Source organism: Triturus cristatus, chromosome 3_1 (genome assembly GCF_964204655.1).
Source record: "Triturus cristatus chromosome 3_1, aTriCri1.1, whole genome shotgun sequence".
Taxonomy (NCBI): domain Eukaryota; kingdom Metazoa; phylum Chordata; class Amphibia; order Caudata; family Salamandridae; genus Triturus; species Triturus cristatus.
In genome coordinates, this window is record NC_140583.1 from 806341654 (window position 1) to 806368973 (window position 27320).

The following is a 27320-nucleotide window of genomic DNA, read 5'->3' on the forward strand; positions in this document are numbered from 1 at the left end:
CAGGGGAATGACAGGCTTCCATGGTGTATCTGTTCGCATTGTGGTCGTCATAGTTGACAAGGATGTGATCTGCAAGATACCTTCTCTGAGTATTTATATAAAAATATATATCTTTCTTTTGTCTTGTGTATATTAACAGACTCTCATTTGAAATATATACTTTGATATACATTTTTGTCTTGGTGTACACTGTTTTCAGTGACCATTGAGTAATGAGCTACACCTTGAAAGTTCTTGTTAACCTTTTATTGTTTTCCAGGAGAATAGCGGTTCTTGAAGATTTTATTTTCATCCTCCTAAAACTTTTAGTATTTATTTCTCAACTATTTTTCTGTATCATCTATCGTATTTAACACATCATCATCAGCAGTGTAATCTTTTTCACACTTTTGAGTTTAAACAAGTTCTTCAAATGTTTTGGACAATATCATACTTTATTACCAAAGAACATCAGACGATAACCAACCACAGCAGAAACATCTCTTCTGGAAATATAGCAGTGGCTGCTGATTTCTTGTGAACATTTGCTATAATTGAATTCTAAAGAGCAGCCCTATGGAGGCTAGTCTTAAAACATTCTTGATTCTCATACCATAATAGACCAATGCATGCTTCAGATCTTTCTGAGGAATATGTTTGATTGTGTGTTTAGCCAATTTTTCTCTATTTTCTCATAGTTCTTATATTCCAAGTTTATGCCCTGCCCCAACCTGAGGATTAGATTGATACTCTAGTCAGTATTTGTGAATAATAAAATCATGTAGGGTAGAAAGGTTTGCAACTAAAAAATATAATGAAACAAGAATAACTGCATTTATTTTGGGAGTCGCCGGCTGCCTTAAGGTAACTGTAATAGATTACTCTTGAACAAAACTTTTGCCTATCCATTTGCTGCTCCATTATTATTTTATTTCTATGGAGTGAATTGATTTTGGTGAAGTGAATGCCTTCTTGTTTTTATTAAGTCTTATTGTCAATTTAGGGGGAAAAACTATAAATGTTAACTTTAACAAGACAATGTAAAATTATACCTTGTAAACGTAAAGTGTCTTTTTCTAATATGTGCATCCGGGATCCAGATCTTGCATATGGGTTACGTTTTTCAGTGCTTATGTTTTTATAGAGGAGCGCATAATTATGAATTGCGTTTTCTGTTGAATGTTAATTCTACCTGTTCATGTCGTAAATTTGTTAAATGTATCTGATAGAGACTTCGAGCTGCAGATTCCTTACCTTTGAATTTCCCAGGTGTCAGGCTGGATCCGGAAATTTTCAAAGGTAAGGAATCTGCAGCTTATCTACCAGATAATGCGTTACCGAAGGTAAGTAACTTGTTCGACAATGCTTTAACTGTATCATCTGTGTGACTCAGAAGTGTTCCCAGTGATCAAATGGCCTTTTGCTTGAATCCATTTTTACCTCCCAAAGAACTAGTTGGTTTACGAAAGATGGTAATTAAATAGTTAAGAACCTATAAATATGTCTTTAATGGTGAGGCAAGAGGCTTATGTGGAGCAGTCTCTCAGCGGGTGCTGTCTTTTTGATATGCTGGTCAGACTGTTATTGGGGAGGGAACACTACTACCCATCTTTAAAATATATTTCTAAGTTCACCTGAGGTCCACAAGATATCCCAGTGTAATTGGCAGAGCAGTTGTAATAAATTGCATGTGTTTTAATTTTTGAATTCTTCATTTTGCCAGTTTGCTTTCTGGGCTACCTCCTGTGGCTTTTCTTTTTAAATTTTTTACCATTTCCTGCATCCTTTATATTTTACATCGCATATGTTTGTAAAAATAGAATTAAACTAAGCTTCACATACTGTAACAGTTGATAAAGTTAGACAGTACTTTAGTTTGATGTTAATGTTGCTAAAGCTGTAATTCCCTGCTATGGGACATTCATAGTAGACTTCATGGCAGCGTTTTCTTTCTATGCTTTGGACTTTATTAATTCTTGCTATACTGAGGTTTTTGATAGCAGCCTATTAACAGTAGGATGTTTCCTATTTTATTTGTCAACTTCGTTTGTTAAAGGTATTTGTGTAATACCACACTGTCATATTGTGGTCACTTCTGAGCACTGGATATACTGCAGGTTTACTGAAGCTTGGTAAGGGTATTCGCAGTTAATTTGTATTCGAGGACTAAGCCTCTGTCTGACATTCTTCAAACTCTTCGGGCCTGTCTCGCTGTTGAATGCATGCTTGACCAGCTGCGTTATCAAGGCTTTCTGAAAAGCAGGTGGTTTTGCTCTGCCTCAAGTTAGGCTTTAATAAACAAGGCTGGAGCCCTCTACTTCAAGGGACTTGACTGTGTGTTCTAGTGTTTTGAACCATTCCAGTTGGCTGATGTAAGTATGAGTTATTATTAAAGTGTAGCAACATATCACTTTCTCTTATAGTTTGGGCCTTTGAACTAATAAGTCATGTGTGGGTTATAGAATCTTGAATTTAATGCCCGACTTCCAGCAGGGAATCTCCCCATGGTGTCATTTACTGAGATAGCAGTATAAACTTGCTACCTGACTCTACATTGTCTGCAAACTGTAAGTAGGTTTATTAGTAAGTCAGGTGTAGACGGGGCCAGTTCTAAGGTTTTGGGTAGTTCCATTTAGTATTGGATTTTGTGGATGTCAAAGATTGCCTAAATGATGTAAAACTGAAAATGGGTGACCTTTACTACTGGATGAATCTAGGGTCTGAAGGTGAGATCTGCTTCAGAGATTTGTTTCAAATATTTTACTTTCTGCAATGTGGCTAGGGGAATCCAATGTTTTGCTTGTAGTGCTACCCTTGATTAGCATCTAAATTTTAGTTCTGTTTTAACAGTGAAGATTAGAGCAGATATCAAAGTACATTAGTTCCCCAAAAATATAAAGTGTCGGAGACCATTCTTTGCCTCAATTAATTTCTTTGCCTATTGAACCCTCTGATAATGGGGTGGAGGGATGTGGATTTATAGAGTATATTGGTGTGTGTCTCAGTCTGTCGGTCTTGTGTCTGCTATGCGTCTTGTGTGTGGCATGGGGTTGGTGTTCCCTGGGGTGAGACTGAAGGCCATGGCTGACATACAGGGGGCAGAAGCCTCTCCTACTTGTGAGTTAAGTCTTTAAGTATGTACTGCTATCTAACACTTGCCTTCCTGTCACCTGTTTTGTATTAGGAAGGAAGGAAGCTAAGCAGCCAGGCGATAGTGATTTAGTTAGGAAGGCTCAGAAGGCTATGCCAGTGAAGAGTCTAGGTAAGACCCCAGCACATGCGTAATAATGTCTCCTGTCACGCTGAAGACTGGTGGGTGGGTCTGCACTTCTCCCTGTGTACTTTCTCAGTTGTATTCAAATGTATAATATTTACTGATAAATAGTCTACCTGTCTTGTATTCTAAGAATGGCAGATAAGTAAAAAAAAAAACAACTGTAGACATCTGCTTCAGGATATCTGCTACCCCAGGATTTGCATATCCTGGAAAATCACCCATGAAGCTTACAGTATTATTTTATTTATTCTGTTTATGAGGCTGGAGCCAGCCTTTGTGATATGTGAGAAGGTTTCAGGGTGTTTATAGTAGCTGGCCTAGTGTACCTTGCTATGCAAGTGTTTCATAGAGCTCCAGGTCGAAGAGATATAATTTAAGAATACATTTACAATTCCTGTGGATGTCTTTAGGTCCAGTGCCACATAATCCAACAATTTTGTCTTAAATTATATGGCGGCTGCTTCATGTTGCAATAGGATTCATCTGTTTGTACCTTATGACATTGTTTCACTTTATTCAGAGATATAGTTTCCAATGTAACAGTAACAGTGTCTTCCTAGAGTATTATTCTCCATTAAGGGGAGTGATGACAGGAAGCCCAACTGGTCTTAGAGTGCTTCCTTCCCACACAAAATTATGTGCATCTGAAAAATAGGTATGTCGACCTATGTATGACCTGCTCTCTTCAGAGTGCTTGGCAAGGTGTTTGGCTGCACCATGTAGGCACAGTTCCACTGTGCCGACCCGGGGGCATCATGTCCTGGTGCCTGCACAGACTGAACAGAACACACCAGTCGCTGCATTAATCACAACACAATGGACTCCTGACAGTTAGTTACACGCCAGCCCTGTTTGCTTAGTGCAGGTGCTCGTAGACTGGTAGCACACAGGTGTTAAGAGCCACCAGTCCCTCGAACTATGAATCCTTGGACAATCATTGTATCCTCCAGTGTTCTATGCATTCAGCTTCAAATTGTAAGCATTTCAAAGCTGCCTTGAATAGGCACGAAGCATAGCAGAAAAGGTTATTGTCTACGGAAAGACATAAACATTTGACTAAAGCACAATGGCCAGAGAAATAATATCTTTTTGCCATATATGTGGCTATGAACACATATATTTACACCTCATGCCACCATTGTTAATTTTATGTACTTAATATTTACAGTTAGGAAATTAACTAATTGTACTGAAAATATCTAAGAAAAGATGCCTCATCCATGGCTTCTGTATCCACAACTGGCGCTTTATTATCCGGATGAAAAAAACTGCATTTTTGCATGTCCCCTTGAATTATTTATAGTTTTGCTATGAATTGGAAGGGTAGGATTTATCCAGTACGCTCAATTTAATTTTGTTGAAATTATATTGTTCCAACCAGCATTGGACGTATTCAATGGTATTGCATAGGTCAGTACACTTGGTCTGCAAATTATTGGCCCAGACAGCTCAGACATTCCTTTGGCTCTGACCTCTTGACAGCTAACATCCATTTTTACTGTTTTATGTAGCGCCATGGGTAAGTCTTACACACAGTATTGCTGCTGCTTCAACCCAGTTGCCATGGAGAACATCGAAACAAATCTGGAGTTCTGTAACAGATCGGAGCAGCAAATGTAGAGGAGGCCTCAGATGAGATTACATGTATCCTGTCCCAGAGTTGGGTTTAGGTGAAGATCTCTGATGTAAAAGGGTGTGGCATATTACTTCTTAAATTCTTTTATATCAGGGCGAAAGGAACCTCCTAGAAGAACAAATACAGTTAGTTCAACTGACGAACAGCTAGCGATTGCTTCAGAAGAGAGAGGTAAGCCGCTCAACATAATGACACTTGGATTTCCAGTTCTCTTACAGTGTTAGGCCCATGTTCTGGAATTGCTCAATGATGGCATAGGACTGATGGGGTTGGACATCAGAATACAATGCCACATGATGCTGTTTTATCTTGGCACACATAGCTTCACCGTAATGAAAGCTATATGTTGGTATTGCTTTGGTGTGTAATTGCATCTGCCCAAAGCATGTTGTGTGCTTGTGTGCAAATGCTTACATTAACATTTTTGTAAATTGATGCATAATTATGAGACAACACTGAGGGTGGTGGGGTTAGGCCAGGTGTTGGCATTGCCATTGTTTATGTTGATCTGTTACCCCCCATAGTGCTGCTTATATTCAGTCCGTATCTGGAGTAGAAGTGACTGTTTGTGAAATATTATTTAACAAGCCTACTCTTTTCATTATAAGCGATGTTCTTTCATGCATCAGTGATGTTATTGCAAACCAGAGCTTGACAGCTATGTCAGCTTGAGTGCCATTTTGTAGGTAAGTGGGTTAAGGAGTCTGTCTATTTCTGGCATTTCACAAATAACTGAAGTTCTAAAATGCTGTCCTGTGCTGTAGTTGGTGGTCTTCATTTTACAATACCCCTTTCTGAAATGTTCTTTCTGTCCCCCTTGTTATTTCTCCCTTCTTCTTTTTATCAATTTTTGGCATAAATCCAATGGTTACAACTTGCACTTAGATCAGTTGAGTGAAATAAGTTAGACTTGAGAGATAATTTACATAAACCTTGAGGTTTGTGAACACAGTCACATCACACATGCCATACCATCCACCAGACAGATGTATGCTTGCTGTGGTGAATCAGTAAAGGAAAAACACCTGTCTGAAAAGCTAAATTAAGACATGTGAGATCTTATAATGTGTGCTGTTATTTCCATCTTGCGCTAGGTAGAAGGTGCTCTAATAAAGTGTTGGCATCAGGTAATACATCAAGTGAAGGAGTAGCTAGTGTTCAAGGAGAACAAGGTGCAATACAGCTAGGTAAGAACCATTTACCTTTTTACATCATCGCTGCATGCATCATCCACAACTGCTTGGAATGTGTGGTGGGTCAGAACTGGTATATAGTTATCTAGAAATCGAGATCAGCTTGTGTTTCAGACCCTTTACCTGGGGACATCCTCAGGAGACACATTGCCCAAACACACTTATTAGATTTGAGGTGTCAGCTGCTGTTTGTACCATAGGTGGAGTTTGCTCTAAAGAAATGCCAAACTTGAAGGTTGAGTTGCATGTACAGAGCTGCGGCCCGTAATTTGTTTTTAAAATGCTCTGGGACTTTGAACTGATAGAAGGATATAGGATCGCAATGGTTTTATTAGTCACAAGTCATGTTAAACAAATCATTTTGATAGGGATATTTGGATGATTTGAAGTATTGCTTTAGAGGAGAATGTCAGATATGATTTCTATGGTTTGTGAAAGCCTTTAACATTGTTGCTGACAGAAATCTCATAAAGACATACGTATTCCTTACCGTGGTCTCCGGAATATTAATTGGAATAGAATTTTTGAAAGTTCATAAAAGGTTTCATTGATAGGATTTCAGTATAAGCAGAACATAATCCGCAGAATATCTCAGTGGTTAGTTGTGGGGCCTGAACCCATCAGCTATGTAATGTGACCTTGCGGAAAACCTAAAAGAGGATTTAAAAGTTCAGCTATTAATGATTGTGAACCATTTTAATATTTGTAATCTTCTGTTTGTAGCATGTGTGGCTGTAGACATACATGCTTCGCATAGTCTTGCCATCTAGTGTTGGGCTCGGATTTTGCTAGTTTTTGTTGTTGTTAAAGTCTTTCGACTGACAAAGTCTCGGTGACTCCTCCTCTGGATGTAAATGCACAGGTCACCGACTCTAGTGTTAGATTTGTTTTCTCCGCCCTTGGGTTCGGACATGATCCAATGTGCTCCCGGAAGACTCATTGGTTGTTTTCAACTTGTTATGCCTGTTCCTTTCCTCTGTCCCATTGACAGCAAGCGTTCAGGCCGCTCTGCCATTAGGGCCATCCCATTTTCTGGACTCTCTTCAGAGAATGAAGAAACTCTTCAGGTAATGGAACGGATGCCCTTAAAGAGATGTCCCAGTGTCATTCTTAAGTACCCTCTGTCCGGCCTCCATGCCATCTGCATCTTGTTTCTCTTGTCGCACCACAACGGGAGCCATTGTGACTGCTGCTCGAAATTCGGCAGCAAGTAGACCATATCAGTGCCGAGATAAATGGTGGGCATACAGGGTGGCCCAGTCTACTTCCGAAACACCCAATATCTGCAGTGAAGACTATCCCCGCCTCTTCCTCCCTCATCTCCCATACTATCTCAAAAGTCCCCAAAGTCTTACTCTGACACCCAGAACCCTAGCCTTTATTCTTCCCCTTTGGATTTTGCACCTCTGTATCCTAGTGCTTAAGATGACCTGTGAGAGGATTACAATTTGGAGCCCCCACAGACCCTTAGTTAGAGTATATCCCTGTCAGGGTCTCACCCCCAGATGGCACTTTGGTCGACCACAGCACCATCCTACGCACGGCTGCCTACCTATAAGGAGGACATGTGCAGGAAGTGTAGGGCGAGGACTTCTTGTTGGAGACCCTTTTTAAAACGGATCACTCTTTGCAGTGTTTCCTAACGCTTAAGGTTTGATTAAATCCACCACTGACATCTTTAAGGAGCCAGTTAAATCCCTTGCAGTTACTCCCCACATAGAAAACACAGCTCCTTTGGAAACACTCTACATCAGGAATCCTGTCCCATCGAACTCACTAGTGGTTACCACCGTTAAGAAAAGAGCAGCAGCCCAGACCACCAGTGATGTGCCACCTTCTGACAGGAAGAGTAAGTGGTTTGATGCTGCAGAAAAATAGTGGTATATTCGGCCAGCCAGTGGTGCATAGTCAACTCTGTAGGCCTCTTCCTTAGGTATCACAGAACCCACTGGGAGGAAATGGAAGGACTCTTGCAGCATTTCCCTGATCTGTATCATAAGAGCAGGTTGAGAAAGGTAAGCCCATCTCTAATGCCAACATCAGATGTGCCTTACCTGTGGCTGATACCGCTGCAAGGGGCGTAAATACCTCAGTTATCCTGTGGCTCCACCCTGACTCCGTGTGTCTGGCTTCAAGCCTGAGGTGCAGTTGCACCTCATCATCTTGCCGTTCAATAAGGATCACCACTTCAGACCTCAGGTTGACACAATGCTTAGGATAAAAAAGGAACAGAGACTGAAAAGGCAATGGGCGCCTAGCAGGATTCCTCTAGCAGGGGCTCCTAAGGAGGCTCCAAAGCCACTTCCTCAGAATCTTCCCAGTCCTACCACAGGCAGCAGCAGGCCTATCACCAGCAGAGGGAACAGCTCTAATGCAGAGGCACCCCCAACAATGGAGTCTCTGCCATCACTTTTCAGGAACCCTTTGACTGACTTTCCCCGCATTCCCCCACCCCCAACCCCACCCAATCACACACAACCTGACAGGGGTGCTGGGGGCCTTGAATTCAGGGATTTCTTCCCCCATTGGTAGGAGATCGCCTCCAACCAGTAGCTCTTATCCATCTTCCAGCATGGCTACTGTCTAGAGCTTCTCACCACCCCACCAAACATCTCCCTCCCGCACCCACGCACTCAGCCCTGAACACCTCACACTGCTTCAAGAGGAGGTTCAAGAAGAGCACTTCTGTCAGAAAGACCCATAGAGCCAGTGCCCCTCCAACACCAGGGCAAAGGCGTCTACTCCCTATACTTTCTCATCTCCAAGTAGAATGGATACATCGGATCAATCCTCAACCTCCGTCCTCTCTACAGCTCAACCTAGTGATTTGGCTCCTGCAGTTCCAGAGTGTGGTTACCTTGGGTTTTCCACAGGAGTGAATGGACATGCTAAGGGAAACTCCATTCACACCTGCTCTGCTTCTAATTGGAAATGTTTTCTGTATGACTGTACCCCAGACATCATTAATCCACTCACCCCAATATTTGTTACCTATTACACCTTCAAAGTGTGTGCTTGTTTTATATCTCAGTCACGTTAAATCAAATCGCTATTGCGGCATACATGCAGAACAGGAAACACTCTTCTCTTTTCAAATTCCCTGTTATCTTAAAATTTGCTGTGGATGGCCTTAAGAGGGCAATCCCACATTGTGGATCCTGAACATTGCCCTCACCTGATGATTGGGGCCACCCTTTGAGCCCCTGCATTCATACCCCCTGTAATTCCTCTCTTGGAAAGTTGCTTTCCTCATCTCAATTTCCTCACTCAGATGCATCAGTGAACTGTAGGCCCTCACTCTTCAGGAACCCTTTTGCCAAGTCCTCAAGGACAAAGTAGTTCTCAGAACCAATCCTAATTTTTTGCCAAAGGTGGTCTCTTCTTTCTAACTTTACCAATCCATCAAGCTCTCAGTCTTCTTCCCACAACCTGACTCGGTAGCTGAGAGAGCACTCCTCACCCTTGATGTTAAGTGTGCTCTTATGTATTACATTGACAGAACAAAATCCTTTAACAAAACACTACAACTATTTGTAGCTTTATCACAGTTTCATAAAAGCCACGCCATTTCAAAAGCAGGGATTGGCAGGGGGATTGTTAAATGCGCCCAGATCTGCTCCGCTAAACGAAAAAAAACTCGAACCTTCCCGCCCCATGCCAAATTCCATCCTCAAGCAGGGCGCTACTTTGGCTTTCCTGGGGATGTACATGCTGTGAATGGAATATGTTACATACCCTGTTCATTGCATGTAGTACTGTAGAGTCGCATGCGCCCATCCTTCTCCCTGAAAGCCAGTGATTGTTACAGATATCTTTCTCTTTAGGATGAGTCTTTCTACTTGCATGGTCACTATGTTTTTTTCTCTGCACACTACTCAATTTATATTCTCACCTGTTAGGTGAAAAACTATCTAACAGTGAAGTCGGTGAACATGCACATCTGCATCCATATGAGTATTGACCGAGACTTTGTGACTCCAAAGACTTCTTTGAAGAAAAGCAACTTATGACATCTGATACCAATGCAAAATGGCAGAAATATGCACAGCATGTGAATCTACAGCACCACATGCAATGAACAGATGCTTACAGAGTATTCAATGTATTCCTTCTCCAACAAGGAAAAATGAGAAGCAGTAAAATAAAGCTGTAAGAGTACCTTTGTTGAGTCAACTAAGTTTTTTTTTAGTTCAACTTACCCAACTAAGTTTTAATGGCCCAATTGCAGTTGATATACATTTTTCATCTAAGCAGTAGGTTCCATGAGTTATACGGATTAAACAGTTTTAATGCTAGTGATGTGAAGTATCTGCTTTTGTGTAGTTTGAATGATTACATGGCATGCACATTCGTTTAGAAATAGAAATAATTAACCATGGATCGAGTTTCAAGCCTGTGAGGTGAGGTTGCTTTTGGATTTTATATTGTGAATTTGATTGTTGACAGAAGCCCATTTGTCACAAATGGAAGTTTAGGGAACAGCACCTTTGGTTATAGACTTTTAGACGGAGAGCAGCAGTCTGACCTGCATGTGTGATCATAAAGGAAGTATTTTTTAACCTAGTTAGTTTTGATGTTCAGCGGTGTGAAAATATTCCAGAATTCAGTCACGGAAGAGTTGGGGAACTCTATTATAGTATTCACATATTAAACTGTTTCATACTAGGGATGACAGAACCCATTAAAAGACAACAAGAAGGTAGTGTACCTGCTGAACCGATAGCTGTTGACTCAGTTGTAACAGTGGAGAAGCGATCTGCGACAGAACAGCTAGGTAAGGAAGTCTTCATGAGGCCATGTTTGGCTTGTTTAACACACTACACGTACAAACATGGCTTTGACTGGCCTTTGGGCTTGTCATAATAGTTTTGTTTATATTTTATAACATAGTTGGGTCTTTTTTACAGAGCCTCGTGTAGATGAGAAGCACAGGTCTGTTTCAGTGTTGGCACATTTTCTGCTCACTGTTTCAGAACCCTGTGTCAAGAACTATTGGCTGCAGTGGTAAAGTAACTTCTGTTGTATACGTCTACCTGTAAATTCCACGACTTCGAATAGCCCAGATGCCAAATTGAATCTGTACATTTCTGATATAGCTTTCTGGCACCAGTCGGGGTGGGGGTGGGGGGGGAGGGTCTGGCTCTCTCCCAACACTGGAAGTGCTGTTGTGGTGATGAGACTGAAGGCTTGTAGTACCCACTATGGTGCTCAATTGCCAGTTCAGTTTTTTTCCACTCCTGTCAAAGCAGGTCGTAACCTTTTCTCCTCTACTCTGAGGTGACAAGATTTTTGTTCTCCAGATGTACAGTGCTAAGGACATGTCCCCATTAAGGAGACTGGATTCAAACCCAGCTGGAGGTGTGATTAGGGGATGTTAATTACAGACCCGCATGATTTTCTGTGGCACCTTGGTTCAAGGAAGGACTCGTCATCATGCAACCTCTGCTTGCAAATAAATCAGAAGGAGATTTAGGAGCGGGTGGCTCTTATGGGCTGAATCAGGGAGGAATGTAGAGTGCATCAGAGATCCAGCTCATGATCTATAAGGTCCAGATCTCCATTTTGCTCCTTCCCGTCTTCAATATCGAAAAAAAAAAGTAGAGACATCATTAGAAATAAAAGAAGCTCTCATTTTCTCTCAGAAAGTCAAGGAGTAAGTCTCCACGTTCTGCTTCTCCTCAGCCCACTCCTCTATAGAGCCGGAGTTAGTGGCATTGTCCCCTAGAACGTGTCAGACCCTGCCTCTGATGACAATTGTTCCCAGCGCCCATGATTATACTGTCACATACCCAGAGTTACTAGCACTGGAGGCAGATCCAGCCTTCTTCGTACATGCAATGCTGGACATGTTCAGGAGAGAAACAGTCCCCTCTGGTGTGCCTTCTGGCTCATCGCCCTTTTGGCGTTGTGTTCCCCTGGCACTGAATGAGATATACCAACACCATCTCGCTTCAACCTATACTGGGCCCCTCGATAGAGTAGCCACCTCTGACGTATATTCCAACATTGGTCCCAGCTCCCGGCACCTTTAGGACCTCCCCCTCTCCCTCCCCCTCCTTCTCTAGAAGCTCTACTGCAACTTGTAAAGAGTATGAAATCTAGCATAGAGGCCCACTACTTCTTTAGAGGAGTAACAATATCAAGAAACGCGCCTAGTGCCCAATATCAATATTGTAACTCAATCCACAATCTTTGGCTCGGGCCCAGACCAGCAATCCTCAGATATTCAAGGGAATGCAGATAACTCTAATCCCCTTCCCTCCTGACTCCCTGGATTGGATACATCACCAGACATTGACAGTAATCTAACTCTCTGCCCAACACCAGCAGACTTGAGAAGTAACGCTGCACTTGAGGCATCTGAAGTGCTTGAACACCCTCTTCCCTTAGTGCAATACAGGTCTAACATTTTAACTGATGTGCTGCAGTACATTTTCTCTACTGTGGAACCCCTCACCTCCTTTTATGAAGCTATTGTGGATGCAGTCAAAGAACTGTTGTCAGGCCCACCTCATGCCCAACAGAGAACTAAACCATTGATAGTTACAGTCCAGCTCCTGGAGACCCAGCTTTCTTGTCCCATGATCCTTCTCCACAAAGCTTAGTAGTGCAAGCATCCTCCACAACAGTGTTTAACCCAGTGCCTTGAATGTAGCCTGTTTATTGAGGTGCTACTCTAATGCCCTTTGGGATATGGCAGCATTGGTGGCTTTCAGCTTACCTGACCTTGTCAGAAACCACTTTGCAGTGGTGGACTGTGATGGGCAGGATGCTTCCCACCATATTTTCAGGGCAGGCTTGATACAAACAACTATGTTGCTAGCGCTGTGATGTTGTTTGCAGCATTTGTTGACAGCAGTCATCCGCATTCTCAATAGATGTTCAAAACACACTAATGGAGATGCCCTTTGACAGTGAGTGTCTCTTTGGTCAGAAAGCAGATGTAGCGCTGGAAAGTTTTAACAAGGGTAGAGCCACAACTAGATCATTAGAGCTGCAGTCATTAGCAAAGGATTTTCGGTCCATTTATAAGCCCAAGTCCTTCTGCAGGGGTTTTTCTTTCAGGGAGTGCCAGTTAGCGGCCAGCCAGCAACCTAAAACCCTTGCTTGTCCGGCAATCCAGAGGCAAGGGACATGGCCACCCATCCAGTCTTTCTCCTCTTTCTCTCCTCCCCCTCCCCCCCCCAACCCCATCCCTGCACCTCCAGGGAAGGTGCAGTAGTTCATCTGTGAAGGACCATGTTATGCCCTTGGGGGGGGATTGGTATGATTATTTTTGCAGGCCTGGAAATTCCTAACTTCAGACCAGGGGGTCCTGAAGATTTTGGAAAATGATTATTCCCTACCCTTCTAGCAGCATCCTCCCATCCCCATAACCTCTCCGTATTCCCTTCCATCGAAGGACCATTCACAGATTTTACAGCAGGAAATGGCTATTCTGCTGCAGAAAGGAACATTTGAATTGGTGCTAAAGCAGGAAATAGTGCAGGGGTAGTATTTTCTGTACTTCCAGATTCCCAAAAAGCACTACAGTTCCCTGACGATCCTAGACTTCAGGCGTCGGACACATTGCTGCACAAGGAAAAGTTGAAGACGCTGTCTCTCTCAATCAGCATACCCAAGACTCACCGCCTCTTGTTCATACGGGTGGTACTGGACATGACCTTACTCTAGACCTTCATTCTTACAGTTATGATTCCGATGTTCTAGGTAGGAGCTCAGATTCCAGTCTTAATGGATCTACAGCTGCTCCTTCTGTTGGCTTCTTGCATGCTTCTGATTACACGCGATCACATGGCCCTCCAGTAGTGGCAGGATCAGGGAGATCTGACAGACTCCATTGTGATCTTGAGGGACATTGCAGTGGACGTAAGCTGGTGGGGAACAGAGGATAACCTGACTTGAGGGTGGTCCTTTTGTCCCCGGCCCGCTGTGACCATGGTTGTGATGGATACGTCCACCTTTGGGTGGGGTGTTCTTCTGAGGAAACTGGAGATCAAAGGCCTCTAGTCACCAGAGGAGGTGCATACATCAGTCTTGGGCAAAATTTCTGGTGCTTAAGGCCTTCCTTCCATCTTTTCACTCTCACTAGATCTTGACAGACAACATGACTATGATGTGGTACAAGAAGGGAGTGGATGGGTCTCCATTTCTGTGCCTGAAAGCCCTGAGACTCTGGACTTGGGTGTGCCAGCAGAAGATGCGTCTGGTAGCCAACCATTTATCTTATTTTTTGTTTTTGAATTTTATGTAGCACTAACTGGATCCGAAGGTATCAGAGCGCTTTACAGGTTATGAGAATACATAAATGCGTTTACAAGAGGTATATGAGGGAATTCGTAATGTGTAAGTCACAAAACAGTACAGCACTAAATGGTTTTAAAGTCACAAAGTATAACACAAGGTACATTGAGGAGAAAGGCATCGGGGGACAAAAAGGCAATTGAGCAAGTCGTGTGACCATCTAGAAGGCGTTCATCCACCAGGGAAACAAAGAACAGTTTGTGTGCATGTTGAGGTAGCTGTTGAGGAGTAAAGATTTGAGGTCTTGTTTGAAGGAGTGGAAGGAGGAGTTGCAGCGGAGATCTTAGGGTAGTGAGTTCCAGATCTTTGGAGCATTACCTGAGAAAGAGCGGGACTGAGATGATTTCTTCTTGAAGTTGGGATGAATGAGAAGAAAAGCGTTGGAGCTTCTAAATGTTCAGGCTCTTCCAGCTCTTGAAATTCTGGTTTCCAAGTATTCTGGAGTCTTTGTATGAAGCACTTTGGGCGTGATGCAGGCTGTCTTGAAAAAGCATCTTCCTTCCATAGGAAGCCATTCAAGACTACTGAGAGCAGGAGAGGTGTGGTCAAACTTTTTAATACCTGTGAGGAGTATGGCAGCCGTGTTGAGATCCGCTTTAAAGGGGGCCAGGTGACATTTAGGAGTTCCTGTAAAGAGGTAATTGCCGTAGTCTAGTTTTGAGATGATTATAGATTGCACTACATCTTAAGATCGTCTTTGGGGGGGGAGCAGGTAGAGGGGGGGGGAGGATAAACAGCTTTGAGATGTCTGTGTGTGCTGAGCGCTCCTTTGGCAGCGTTGTTGATGTGCTCCTCAATGGATGTGGTTGTGTCCAGGGTGATGCCTAGAGACTTAATGGAGTTAGACAGAGAGAAAGAGCAGTTAAGAGGGTCCAGATTCTTGATCCATTCTAGAATAGGCAAAGGATTAGTTCTGGGGGAGAAGATAAGTAGTTCTGTCTTTTTGGGGTTTAATTTAAGATGATTGGTTTAGAGCCATGATTGTAGATTAATAAGTGTGGTGTACAGTTGTTAGAGGTCACCGGGTTATTTGATTTTACAGTGGAGTCATCCACATATTGCGGGTTCACTCTGTGTAAGAGTCGACAGCCTCAGTTGGTATCATCTTCCTGACCACAAGTGGCATCTCCACCAAGAGGTGGTTCAAGACATCTTTGCCTGGTGAGACACACCTTAGGTCAGTCTGTTTACCATTTGCACCAATATCCATTTTCCTACATTCTGTGCACTCAAGCATCAGTTTCGGGACGTGTCTCAGTTGAAGTGAAACTTTACGCTTCACTATGTGTACCTCCCATAACTCTTGATTTCTGGGAATTTGAAGAAGATTTGCGAGGCCCAAACCAATCTTATGCCAGGGAGTGGCCAAGAAGAGTATGGTACACAGGTCTTCTGCACCTTCTTTTCTAATCAGGGGGCTAGGCCCTGTGCCCCAATCTCCAGGAGTCACGCCTTTATGTGTGTAGATTGAGTAGGGTAATCTGAGTACTTTTCAGATTTCACCAAGGTGTTTGATGTGATCTTATCAGCTTGTCTCTCCTCAACTAAATCGGAGTATTCAGGGAGCTAGAATACATTTGTGACATGATGTTCAGGCAGACAAACTGATTGTTTGAAGCCGTCTTTTCTCGAAATTCTTTAGTTGGCATTGTCCTGGGCCCAGCAATGTTGTGCAGTTGGTTCAGTCAATGGATATATTGCCTTGTCTGCCTTTATACGTCTCCCAGGTCTTTCTTGTTTAAGTCACTGGTGGCTGTCAAATGGTGAAAGGGTTTGACAAACATGTTCTGCCTGTTCCATTTGTAATGCCCAATTAATCTTGAATTTCATTTTCCATTTGAAGCCCTGCATGGTTGTCAGTTACAACTACTTGCTTATAAAACTGTATATTTGCTTGTGGTGACCTCAGCTCATCGTGTTAGTGAGCTTCAAGCCTTGAGTGTTAGGCCACCCTTCAAGTGCTTCTTCCCATATAAGGTTGCATTGTGAACTAAGGCGGCATTCCTTCCGAGAGTGGTGTCCCCATTCCATCTGGGAGAATGTATCACCTTACCCACCTCTATCCAAATTCCCACCCTCCAATGAGGATCAGCAGTTGCAAAGACAGGCATATGATGAGTTATAACATTAGCCGCACAAAAGAAATTAGGCCTGACGACCAGTTCTTTGTGGGCTGCACTAGTCTCTAAAAGCAAAAAGGAAAGACAGTTCAAAAGAAAATGCTTTCTCTTTGCATATTATGCACAGGCGGGAAAAAGAGCCACCTGAGGGTACATGAGCTCACTCCACCAGGGAAAGCCTTCCATGGCTGCATAGTCTAGAGTAGTGCCAGTGGTAGACAAGTAAAGTGGCAACCTGGGCATCTCTCAGATGTTTGCAAAACATTTTGTGGATTCTGTGGTCCAGTTGGATGGACACCTCACTTGTGTGGTCCTACAGGATTTCCTCGCTTGTATTTCCTTCAGACCCACCTCCTAGTTTGTGTATTGCTTGGGAATATGTTTAAAGGTGAGGAGGCTGCAGGTGAAAGAATCCATCAGAAGAAAGTTACCTATCTTTGATAACCATCTTTGTGGTAGATATTCTATCTACCTGCAGGTTCATCGGCGAATTCATCCTCCTCCCCATATTTGAAGGACATTCATAGGCCCCTCAAGCGACATGGTTAAAAACAGAAGAGAATGGACATCAGGGAGCTGTGCTGAGCACTATATGGCTCCAGCGATGTCACTACGTCTTTACTTCTGGCGTTGAGACGGAGCTAGTGGCCGTCCCACTGGCACTGGAGACATTTTCTTGATGCAGTTTGCCTGGCACCTGGTATGTTCAATGGTGAATAAACTGTAGGTATGTTATGTAACACTTATTTGTATATTGCACAGCTATCACAGGAGTGTATCCAGGAGCTAGAAAGAAAAGTCTGTGCCAGCTATGACAGAAGCCTAAAGGAAATGCTAGGATTTCAGTTTCTTGTGAAATACGATGACTGAGCTTGCGGTTCTGATGTGCACAGGAAGGTTGTTTCAGACTTTTGGAGCCAAGTACAAGAAAGCATGCTCGTCATCTCTGGATCTTTGGATGTGGGGGGAATTTTGGAGCAGATGTCTGGCCGAGCGGAGGCTTCTAGTAGGAGTGTGGAAATTGAAGTAGCTGCTAAGGTATGTGGGGCCTAGATGGTTTAGGGCTTTGTATGTGTGTGTCAAGAACTTGAAGAATGTATTTTTTTTGAGGACGGGTGCTAGTAGAGGTCTTTGAGATGTGTGCAGTTGCTTGTGTGTCGAGTAGGAGGTTGAGCAAAAGTCTGGCTGCTGTGCTTGGGAAGACTTGGAGTCCCTTGGTGAGCCGAGTGGAGATGCCGTCAAAGAGTGCGCTACCGTAGTCCAGTTTGTAAGTGATAAAAGCCAGGGTGATGGTTGTACAGGTGTTGAGCGGGAGCCATTTGATGATTTTTCTAAGGATCTTGAGGTTGTGGGAGCAGGAGGTGGCGACCTTGTTGTTTTAGTTGGTCATTAAGAGTTGGTTGTCCCCCACTATCACTAGGTTTCTAGCTTGATTTGCCGGAATGGGTGTTGGTCTGAGTTCAGCGGGCCACCAGGCTGATATCCACAGTCGGGTGTCTTTTCCAAAGTGCACCACTTCCGTTTTGTCTGAGTTGAGCTTCAGACCGTTGTTCTTCATCCAGATGGTGATTTTGGACATGCAGGTGGTGAAATTGGTCCTGGTGTTGGGAGTGTCTTCGGAGGGAGAGGATGAGCAGGGTGTCATCGGCGCATGAGATGATGCTGATGGATTTGGGTTGCATTGGTGTGTGGCGCCATGTTGGTGTTGGACAGCGGGATGATCCTTGTGGAACCCCGCAGATCAGCTTGGCAGCAGCTGATGTATATGTTGTATGTTGTCAGACTGACAGGTTGGGTGCCTCTGGTGAGGAGGAAGCTGATCCACTGGAGAGCAGGTCTCTTCCTATGCTGGTTTTGTTGTGACACTGAATAAGGATGGGCTGGGAGACTGTGTTGAATGCAGCTTAATAGTCTAACAGAATGAGTGCCATGGTGTAACCTTTGTCCATGATCATGCTTAGGTCGTTGGTGGCTGTGAAGTAGCCGTTCTCTTCCAGGGGATCCTCATCAATAGTCATAAGCACTGAATATTCCCGCCCATGTGCGGGGACCCCGGAAATAATAAAATTATATATGTAAAAAAACATACATATATGCAGCTCTGTATATGTATAAACATATATCATTTTTTCCAAGCAAATGCAGCCCCTCTAAAGAAAAGGCTAGGCAATGTATAAATACACATCCAATAATACATATAGGTATAATAAAACACCTAAATTTCTCGTTTTTTTTTTTTTTTTTTTTAAATGAGGTAAACACTCATGAGAAAGCAAAAAAAAGAGAAAAACTGTGGGAAACACAGATCTACAACACATTGCTAGCCTGCAGGCTGCATTGCAATACAATACCATAGAGACTGAAAAGCCCTGTATAGGTAAAAACTGGCACCGTGCCTTTAAGGCAGCCCTGGCTTCCATATCCCATCATGCCTCAGGGGTGACAGTTAGGTCAGTTGTTCTTTCCGGCTCCTTCAGTCAGGACCCTGGAATTCAGCTCTCTTCTTTTTTTGACTCTTTAGTCAAGAATTATTACAACTTAAAGATTTTTTGGACTTCTTCTTATAACATCTGAGAGGAAGTTGGTATCCTGTGTTTTCTGACTGATTTTTTTGCTGTTTTGTCAGAAAAATGCCTTCTTTATTTATTCCATGTCCATCTTGTGGAAAAAAGAAGGCTGCTTCAGACACACATGAGGTGTGTATTATCTGTCTGCCGGACTCTCACTCTCCAGCAACATGCCATGATTGTAAAGACCTTTCCAAAAGGACTTTAAAGGAGAGGGAGAGGATTAGACTGTACGGCTTAGCAGAACGGTCGACGTCGAAGCAGTTGGTCCCTGTTTGCTCCCCATCGACGTCGGGCTCGGCGTCGAAGACTCCAGCGGCGGGATCGTCGCTGAGAGGTGAGGAGTCAAGGGGAAGTCATGCTACAAAGAGAAAATCATCGTCGACTTTAGATTCAGCGTCGAAGCGGATGTGTTCGACGTCGACGGCGTCTAAAAGATCGGCGTCGAGGACTCGGCGCCACAGTTCAACGTCGAAAAAGCATCTGTCGACATCAAGAGAGGATCGATCGACGTCTGCACAGAGATATCGTTCGCCGTCGAAGGAAAGACATCGTTCGACGCCGAGGTCGGCGAGACATCAGTCGACGTCGCACCAGTCAACGTCGAGACCAAGATCGCCGTCAAGAACAAGATCGCCGTCGAGGAAACATCGTTCGTCGGCGAAGAGGTTTTCGACGTCGTCGGAGCATTCGACGTCGAGGCAGAAGTCTCCGTCAAGAATGACGTCGAGGCAGGCGCCTCCGTCAAGGCCGACGTCGAGGCAGGGGCCTCCGTCGGAGTCGACGTCGAGGCAGATGCCTCCGTCAAGACCGACGTCGAGGCAGGGGCCTCCGTCGGAGTCGACGTCGAGGCAGATGCCTCCGTCGGAGTCGACGTCGAGGCAGGTGCCTCCGTCCTCACAGGTCTCCAAAGCTTTGGAGAGGTACATAAAGCCTCCGTCGAAGATAATCTCGACGTCGAGACAAGAAACTCTGAGCCTCGAGGATTCGAGTCCAAGATCTCCGGTGATAGGCCTATCACCGTCGAGGCAGCCCTCTGCTGAGGGTACGCAGGAGGTGTCACATATTCGCCTTACGATTCGGCCAGTCTCAAGGCGCAAATCCCCTCATAGACTGATATATACAACTCCTGAGTCACCGCGTCCTATATCTATCTCGCCTTCAGGATCAGAGGGCTCAAGTTCAAGATCCGAATCACCAGAGCTTGTGCATCAATCTCCAGTACCAGCAAGAGAGGAAAGTTCGCAGGAAGAGGACAATGCGGTACCTCAAAGTCCCGTAAGGGAGATGCCTCAGGACTCTGCTATGCCTGATGCAGTAAGGGCATCACTAACAAGATTAAGGGGCAGGGAATTCCCAGTGAGACCGATCAGACCAGGTTCTCGGGGAAGAGAATCTCGAGGTCACTCTCGAACACCAAGAAGGCGATCCAGGTCTTCCTCCCGCAGAAGAGAGTCGACCAGATCAGAGAAAAGGCGCCGTAGGACCCCTTCTACCTCCCCTTCTTCTAGATCATCCAGAAGGGATTATTCACCGACACTCTCGGAGACGCCACCCTCTCGGGTATCTCCGGTGGATGATATTTCTACGTTTCAGGAAGTGTTGTGTAGAGGAGCTACAAAATTAAATATCCCTATGCCGGTTCAGGAGACCACTTCATCCATAATCTTTGAAACTCTTCATGAACGCACGGTGTCACGCCCGTTATTGCCGTTAGTCCCTGGTTTGTTGCAACCAGTAATGGATATTTTTCTCACGCCAGCAACCACCAAAACGGCGCCGGCGAGGATTCTAAAAAAGTACCGTCCAGCTCCGGAGGATCCTCTATTTCTAAAATCAGATCCTCCACCGGACTCTGTCATCACCGCCGCTGCCAGGAAGACACATGCAGTAGCTGGGTCTTCAACGGTGCCACCAGATAAGGACAGTAAGACGCAAGATTCCTTGGGGAGGAAAGTTTGCGGCTCAGCATCCTCAAGCTTAAAGGTGGCCAGTGCCTCAGCGCTTCTGGGGCGCTATGATAGATCATTATGGGACTCTCTTCAGAGGTTCATTGACAAAGTTCCATCAGAGGACAGACGGGACTTTGAAGAAATTTTGCATGAGGGAAGTCTGGTTTCTAACCAGGTCATAAGTGCAGCGGCAGACGGGGCAACACTGGCAGCGCATGAATATGCACACGGAATCACAGCCAGAAGATCATCTTGGCTTAGATTGACGGCCTTGAAACCGGAAGCGCAGGCACGAATACTAAACCTGCCTTTCTCCGGTAGTTCTCTTTTTGGGTCCCATGCAGACGAAGAAATGGCCCATATGAAGGCAGAGCTGGAGACCATGAAAGCCGTCGGGCTTGAAAAGAGAAAAGAGTTTCGACGCCGCAAGGGAAATGACAGGCGCAATTACCAACAGAGGGTTCAAACCCCTCATTGGCAAAAGAACCAGGACCAGCAAGGTCAAAAGAAACAGCAATACCAGTCCCGCAAACCATCCAGGGGACGGGGTAACAACAGGCAGTCTAATGCTGGAAACAAAGCTCCGGGGAAGCAATGAGAAGCCGCTTCCTCCGATGCTGTCCACCGCTCCGGTGGGAGGAAGTGTTGCACATCATCTTCCAGAGTGGCAATCCATCACAAGGGACAAGTGGGTCCTGAATATACTGCGTCATGGGTACTCACTTCGTTTCAGAAGTCACCCCCCATCAATTCCTCCTGTCAATTCATCCCAGCATCTGAAGCAGCTCAGAGAAGAGGTAGCGACGCTTCTACTCAAATCTGCAATAGAGAAGGTGCCCAAAAACCAAAGAGGAAGGGGAGTTTACTCCAGATACTTTCTCATTCAAAAGAGGAGTGTGAAGGCAGAGTTCAGACCCATTTAAGACCTACGGATACTGAACAAACACATAAGAAAGGAAAAATTTTGCATGCTGGCGCTCCACCAAATATATCCTCTTCTCCGGAAGGGCGATTGGATGTGTTCGCTGGACCTTCAGGACGCATATTTTCATATTCCCATCCTACGGAATCATCGAAAATTTCTCAGGTTTGTGGTAGGCAACTCTCACTATCAGTTCAAAGTCCTCCCATTTGGCCTGAAGTCAGCTCCTCGAGTATTCACAAAATGCGTGGCAGTAGTAGCGGCTGCTCTGAGGCGCGCAGGAGTCTTCGTCTATCCCTACCTAGACGACTGGCTAATAAAGGGCTCATCGCCTCAGAATGTGCGGTCACAGCTGTCGCTATGCCTGAACTTATGTCGCAAGTTGGATCTCAGAGTGAATGCCAAAAAGTCCAATTTTTCACCAACACAGAGGATCCACTACCTGGGTGCAACTATAGACTCCGGAGTAGGAAAAGTGTTTCCTTCGGAGGAAAGACAGTCATCCATTTTTCTAAAAGGCAGGCAGATTATAACCAACAATCTGTCGTCGGCAAGGCAAATCTCATCTCTGCTAGGGACCATGGCATCCTGCATTTTCCTAGTGCCCAATGCCAGGCTAAGGATGCGTCCTCTCCAGCAAGATCTCGAGGACAAATGGGATCAAAGAAACTCCCTGTGGGAAGAAAAAGATTGCCTCTCCTCTGCAGCCAAGCAGTCAGTCAAGTGGTGGCTGAAGCCAAGGAATCTACAAGTGGGGATCCCCTTCCATCAAGAGCCCCCAACTCAGACCTTAATCACCGACGCATCCCTTCAGGGATGGGGTGCGCATTTTGGGTCTCTGCAAACTCAGGGACAGTGGTCCAGCAGCGAGAAGTTGTACCACATCAACATGCTGGAGCTCAGGGCAGTCCACCTAGCCCTCAAAGCGTTCCTGCCTGCGATCACGACGAGTACCATTCTAGTGCAGACGGACAATACCACCACAATGTACTACCTGAACAAGCAGGGGGGTACTCGATCCAGAACGCTCTCGCTGGAAGCTCAGTCCCTGTGGCACTGGATCCTAGCAAGGAACATCTCATTGAAAGCGGTGCACCTACCAGGAGAACTCAACGTGCAAGCGGACTTACTCAGTCGGCATTTTCAAGAACCAGAGGACTGGGTAATAAACGACGAGGTGTTAGAAGACATCTTCGGGGAATGGGGGCGTCCGCAAGTGGACCTCTACGCGGACGAGCAAAACACAAAATGCCGAGGCTTCGCCTCAAGATACCATCGACCAGGATCCCTAGGGAATGCCCTTTTGATCAATTGGTCAATGACATTTGTGTACGCTTTTCCGCCTCTCCCACTAATCCCCAAGGTGGTGACCAAATTGCAGAATTCATCTGCCAAGATGATCCTCATAGCACCGGACTGGCCGAGGCAGTGGTGGTACACGGATCTCCTACACATGTCGATCCGCCCCCACAAGCGGCTGCCGTGCAGGCCGGACTTGTTGTCCAAGATGCGGGCAAGATTTACCAGCCCAGCCTTCCCTCGCTGAGCTTAACAGCATGGCTCCTGAAGTCCTCCAGTATGGCCATCTGAACCTACCTCAAGAGTGTATGTCCATACTGAAGGAAGCCAGGAGGCCTTCGACAAGACACTCCTACTTCTGTAAGTGGAAAAGGTTTTATATATGGTGTGCTCAGCATCATTATGATCCAACTAAATGCCAGGAGGATGTAATTTTGCCCTATCTTCTACATTTAGCGAGGGCAGGGTTGAAATTTTCATCCATAAAGGTTCACCTAGCAGCCATAACATCATACAGGCGTTCGCCTTCACAGCAGTCATTTTTAAAGTGCAGGTAGTGAAGGATTTCTTGCAAGGACTCAAAGTCTATCCCCCTGTTAGACCTCCCTCTCCTTCCTGGGAGCTAAACTTGGTGCTGTCAAGGCTCATGGGTTCTCCTTTTGAGCCGATTCATAAGGCTACCCTACAGCACCTCACATGGAAGACAGCATTTTTAATAGCCATCACTTCAGCACGGAGGGTCAGTGAGATACAGGCCCTCTGTTCTAAAGAACCCTACACTATGTTTCATCTGAATAGGGTGGTGATGAGAACTCACCCTTCGTTCCTACCTAAGGTGGTATCGGAGTTTCATGTAAACCAAGCCATCTCCTTACCAACCTTTTTTCCCAACCCCTCCTCTCCGGCAGAGAGGGCGTTACATTCTCTAGATGTCAAAAGGGTCCTAAAATTCTATCTAGATAGGACTAAGAATGTCAGGAAATCTGATCAATTGTTTGTGAACTATGGGGTTGTCCGCATGGGCTTTGCTGCATCCAAGCGTCCCATAGCTAGGTGGATTGTTTCAAGTATTACATTGGCCTACCAACTGGCTCAGAAACCATTGGGGGCGCGCCCTAGAGCGCATTCTACAAGAGGAAAAGCGGCTACCGCTGCTTTTCTCAATAATGTCCCACTCTCCGAGATCTGCAAGGCAGCCACTTGGAGATCTGTCCACACCTTTACCAGACACTATTGTCTGGATTCGGACACCAGAGCAGACACTCAAGTAGGACAAGCCTCCTTGCGGAATCTGTTCCAAACGTAATCATTTTCATGATTCTTTTTTCTCCATGTGTGGTACAATCTTTTTTTCATTTGCCTGCTGGTGGAAGGTGAGCTTGCTACTCTATTCAGTGCTTATGACTATTGATGAGGATCCCCTGGAAGAGAAGGGTAAGTTACTTACCTGTAATCCTAGTTCTCTTCCAGGGGTATCATCATCAAAGTCATAAGCAACCCACCCACCTCCCCAGGCAAATGAGAAGAAGTGTATTATTCATTATGGAAAGGATATATCTTTGTGTTTAGGACTACGGTCCCGCAAAGAACAACTGACCTAACTGTCACCCCTGAGGCATGATGGGATATGGAAGCCAGGGCTGCCTTAAAGGCACGGTGCCAGTTTTTACCTATACAGGGATTTTCAGTCTCTATGGTATTGTATTGCAATGCAGCCTGCAGGCTAGCAATGTGTTGTAGATCTGTGTTTCCCACAGTTTTTCTCTTTTTTTTGCTTTCTCATGAGTGTTTACCTCATTAAAAAAAAAAAAAAAAAAAAGAGAAATTTAGGTGTTTTATTATACCTATATGTATTATTGGATGTGTATTTATACATTGCCTAGCCTTTTCTTTATAGGGGCTGCATTTGCTTGGAAAAAATGATATATGTTTATACATATACAGAGCTGTATATATGTATGTTTTTTACATATATAATTTTATTATTTCCGGGGTCCCCGCACATGGGCGGGAATATTCAGTGCTTATGACTTTGATGAGGATACCCCTGGAAGAGAACTAGGATTACAGGTAAGTAACTTACCCTTCTCGGTGCAGTGGTTAGGCCTGAAACTTGATTCAGAGGGGTTGTGGAAGTGCTTGTTGTTGAGGTGGTCAGCCAGTGTTTTGTTGACGAGTTTTTGTAGGACTTAAGCTTGGTAGGGGAACATGGAGATCGGCTGGTAGTTCGGCAGTGACTTTGGGCCTGCTGAGGGTTTCTTCAGAAGGATTAGTATGGTGGTGGGTTCCTCGGCATCCAGTCCATGGGTCCAGTTGAGCAGTGAAATTGTTGTAAATGGGGTTGATTTTGTCACTGAAGTCATGGGCCAATTGGGTACAGTGGGCCTGTGAAGGGGTGATTGTCTTGAAGCTAATGGCTAGCAGGGTGAAGTAATTCTCTATGGCAAAAATATGTTTGCTGTTGTTGATGCTGTTCCTAATTCGTTCAGTCAGTGCTGATCATTTGGTGGATCTATTTTGCTGATGGTAGAACCGAAGGGTTGATTTGTAGGTATTTTGGGTGTGTCTCCATCAGTGTTCAAGATGCTTGCAATGGCATTTGGTGAGTTTTAATTCTTGTGTGTTTGTGGTCTGATAGTTGATGGCCATGAGTGGGGCCGGGAGGCTGTACAGGAGGTTATGTAAGTGTTAAAGTCGTTAAAGTTGATGATGGATCATGAGAGGTTGTGGTAGTGCCGCTGGCAGCAGACCTGGAACTTTAAGGTCAATGTTTTTTTGATGATCCTGTTCCAGTTGTGTTCAGGTGGCTATGGGATGTGTAGATTGGTGTTGATGGGGGAATTAGCAGGTGGCCGCACACAAGGAAGTAGTTGGTTCAGGTAAGGGGTGGTGGCTTTTTCCTCATGATTTTGGTGAAGTTGGTGAAAACCGGGTTTGGGAGATGTCCATTGGTGTGGGTTGGGTCCTATGCAAAATAAGGGGACCCCTCTAGAGAAAATCTTTGAAGGTCAGGGAGAAGAGGGGAAAAGCAACAATACAATCTAAGAATACTCCCTCATGACCCATATTTCTTTTTTCTGATTCAGTATGAATTCAGCATGGGCTGAACATTAAGTTAGACAAAAACAGAATCCCAAAACATACATATATTTATAAATCTTAACATTGTTTGTTTATTTTCTTTCTTTTATCAAAATTATTTTTATAATATCTTTGACCAATTTTACATATAAAATTAATATTGTAGGCATATACACATGACTACAATATAATGACATTATTATATGTCAACATCATGCACCCCCAGGTAAAGAGACAACAAACAACATTCCGGCAAGCTCTCATACATGCATACCTTTTCAGCTACACTCATACCACATTCATAACCACATATATCTGGAAAGTGGGAGACATTTTTTTTTTAACACACTTTATTGATGACTTTGACATTTAGTACAATGCAATGAATATCCTACAGAGGCAGTCTTTTGTTTTGTAGGAATTTACAGCATGCATGTTACATGCCAATTCTGTATGTTTCACTCTATGTGATATATAAAACAAAGGGCAATGATCTCCAATGACATCGTTGGTACTAATACGTCGGAGTCCCAGTACAGAAATTGTCAGTATAAAGCCTTTATATTTCCAATTAACAAGAAGAACCTGTTTAACCGTGTCCCCCTCCCTCCCTGGCCCACCCAAACCCAAATCCTGGGCAGTCTTACTTCGGCTTCCATGTCAATCAATATAGGTCACTAGAGGTATAACACTCGAAGGACTGTAGTTTCCTTAGGTTAGAATGCATGGGTCTGTGTCTCGGAACCTACAGATGAGAAGTCACTGGGCGACATTGTGTACTATAGGGTTGGGGTATCCTGTGGAGTTAATAAGTCAAGTGATTCTAGTTCAAGCAGCATAGCCTCCCAGTCCATCGAGATGGGTTGCTTCCTCAGCCCCCTCTCTTCCTCTCTGCGAATAGCTGCACCCTCTGCTCTCCCCCACTGAAGCATGTCAGCCTGCCAAGTGGATACCGCAGGACACCTGGGGGATTTCCACCTCATGGTGAGG

General features: G+C 44.5%; 1 protein-coding gene across 10 annotated transcripts in view; it reads left to right on the top strand.

Annotated features, from left to right (window-relative positions):
* Positions 1–27320, top strand: part of IFT54 (intraflagellar transport 54) — a 543753-nt gene that overhangs the window by 294319 nt on the left and 222114 nt on the right. For 2 of the 10 annotated variants that reach the window (XM_085645123.1, XM_085645124.1), the window contains 4 exons: positions 3164–3241; positions 4986–5063; positions 5987–6079; positions 10752–10859. The exons of the other annotated variants lie outside the window; for them this stretch is intronic. In XM_085645123.1, the coding sequence (XP_085501249.1) occupies positions 3164–3241; positions 4986–5063; positions 5987–6079; positions 10752–10859 (357 nt within the window). The remainder of the gene's footprint in view (positions 1–3163; positions 3242–4985; positions 5064–5986; positions 6080–10751; positions 10860–27320) is intronic. 10 annotated transcript variants of the gene reach the window in all.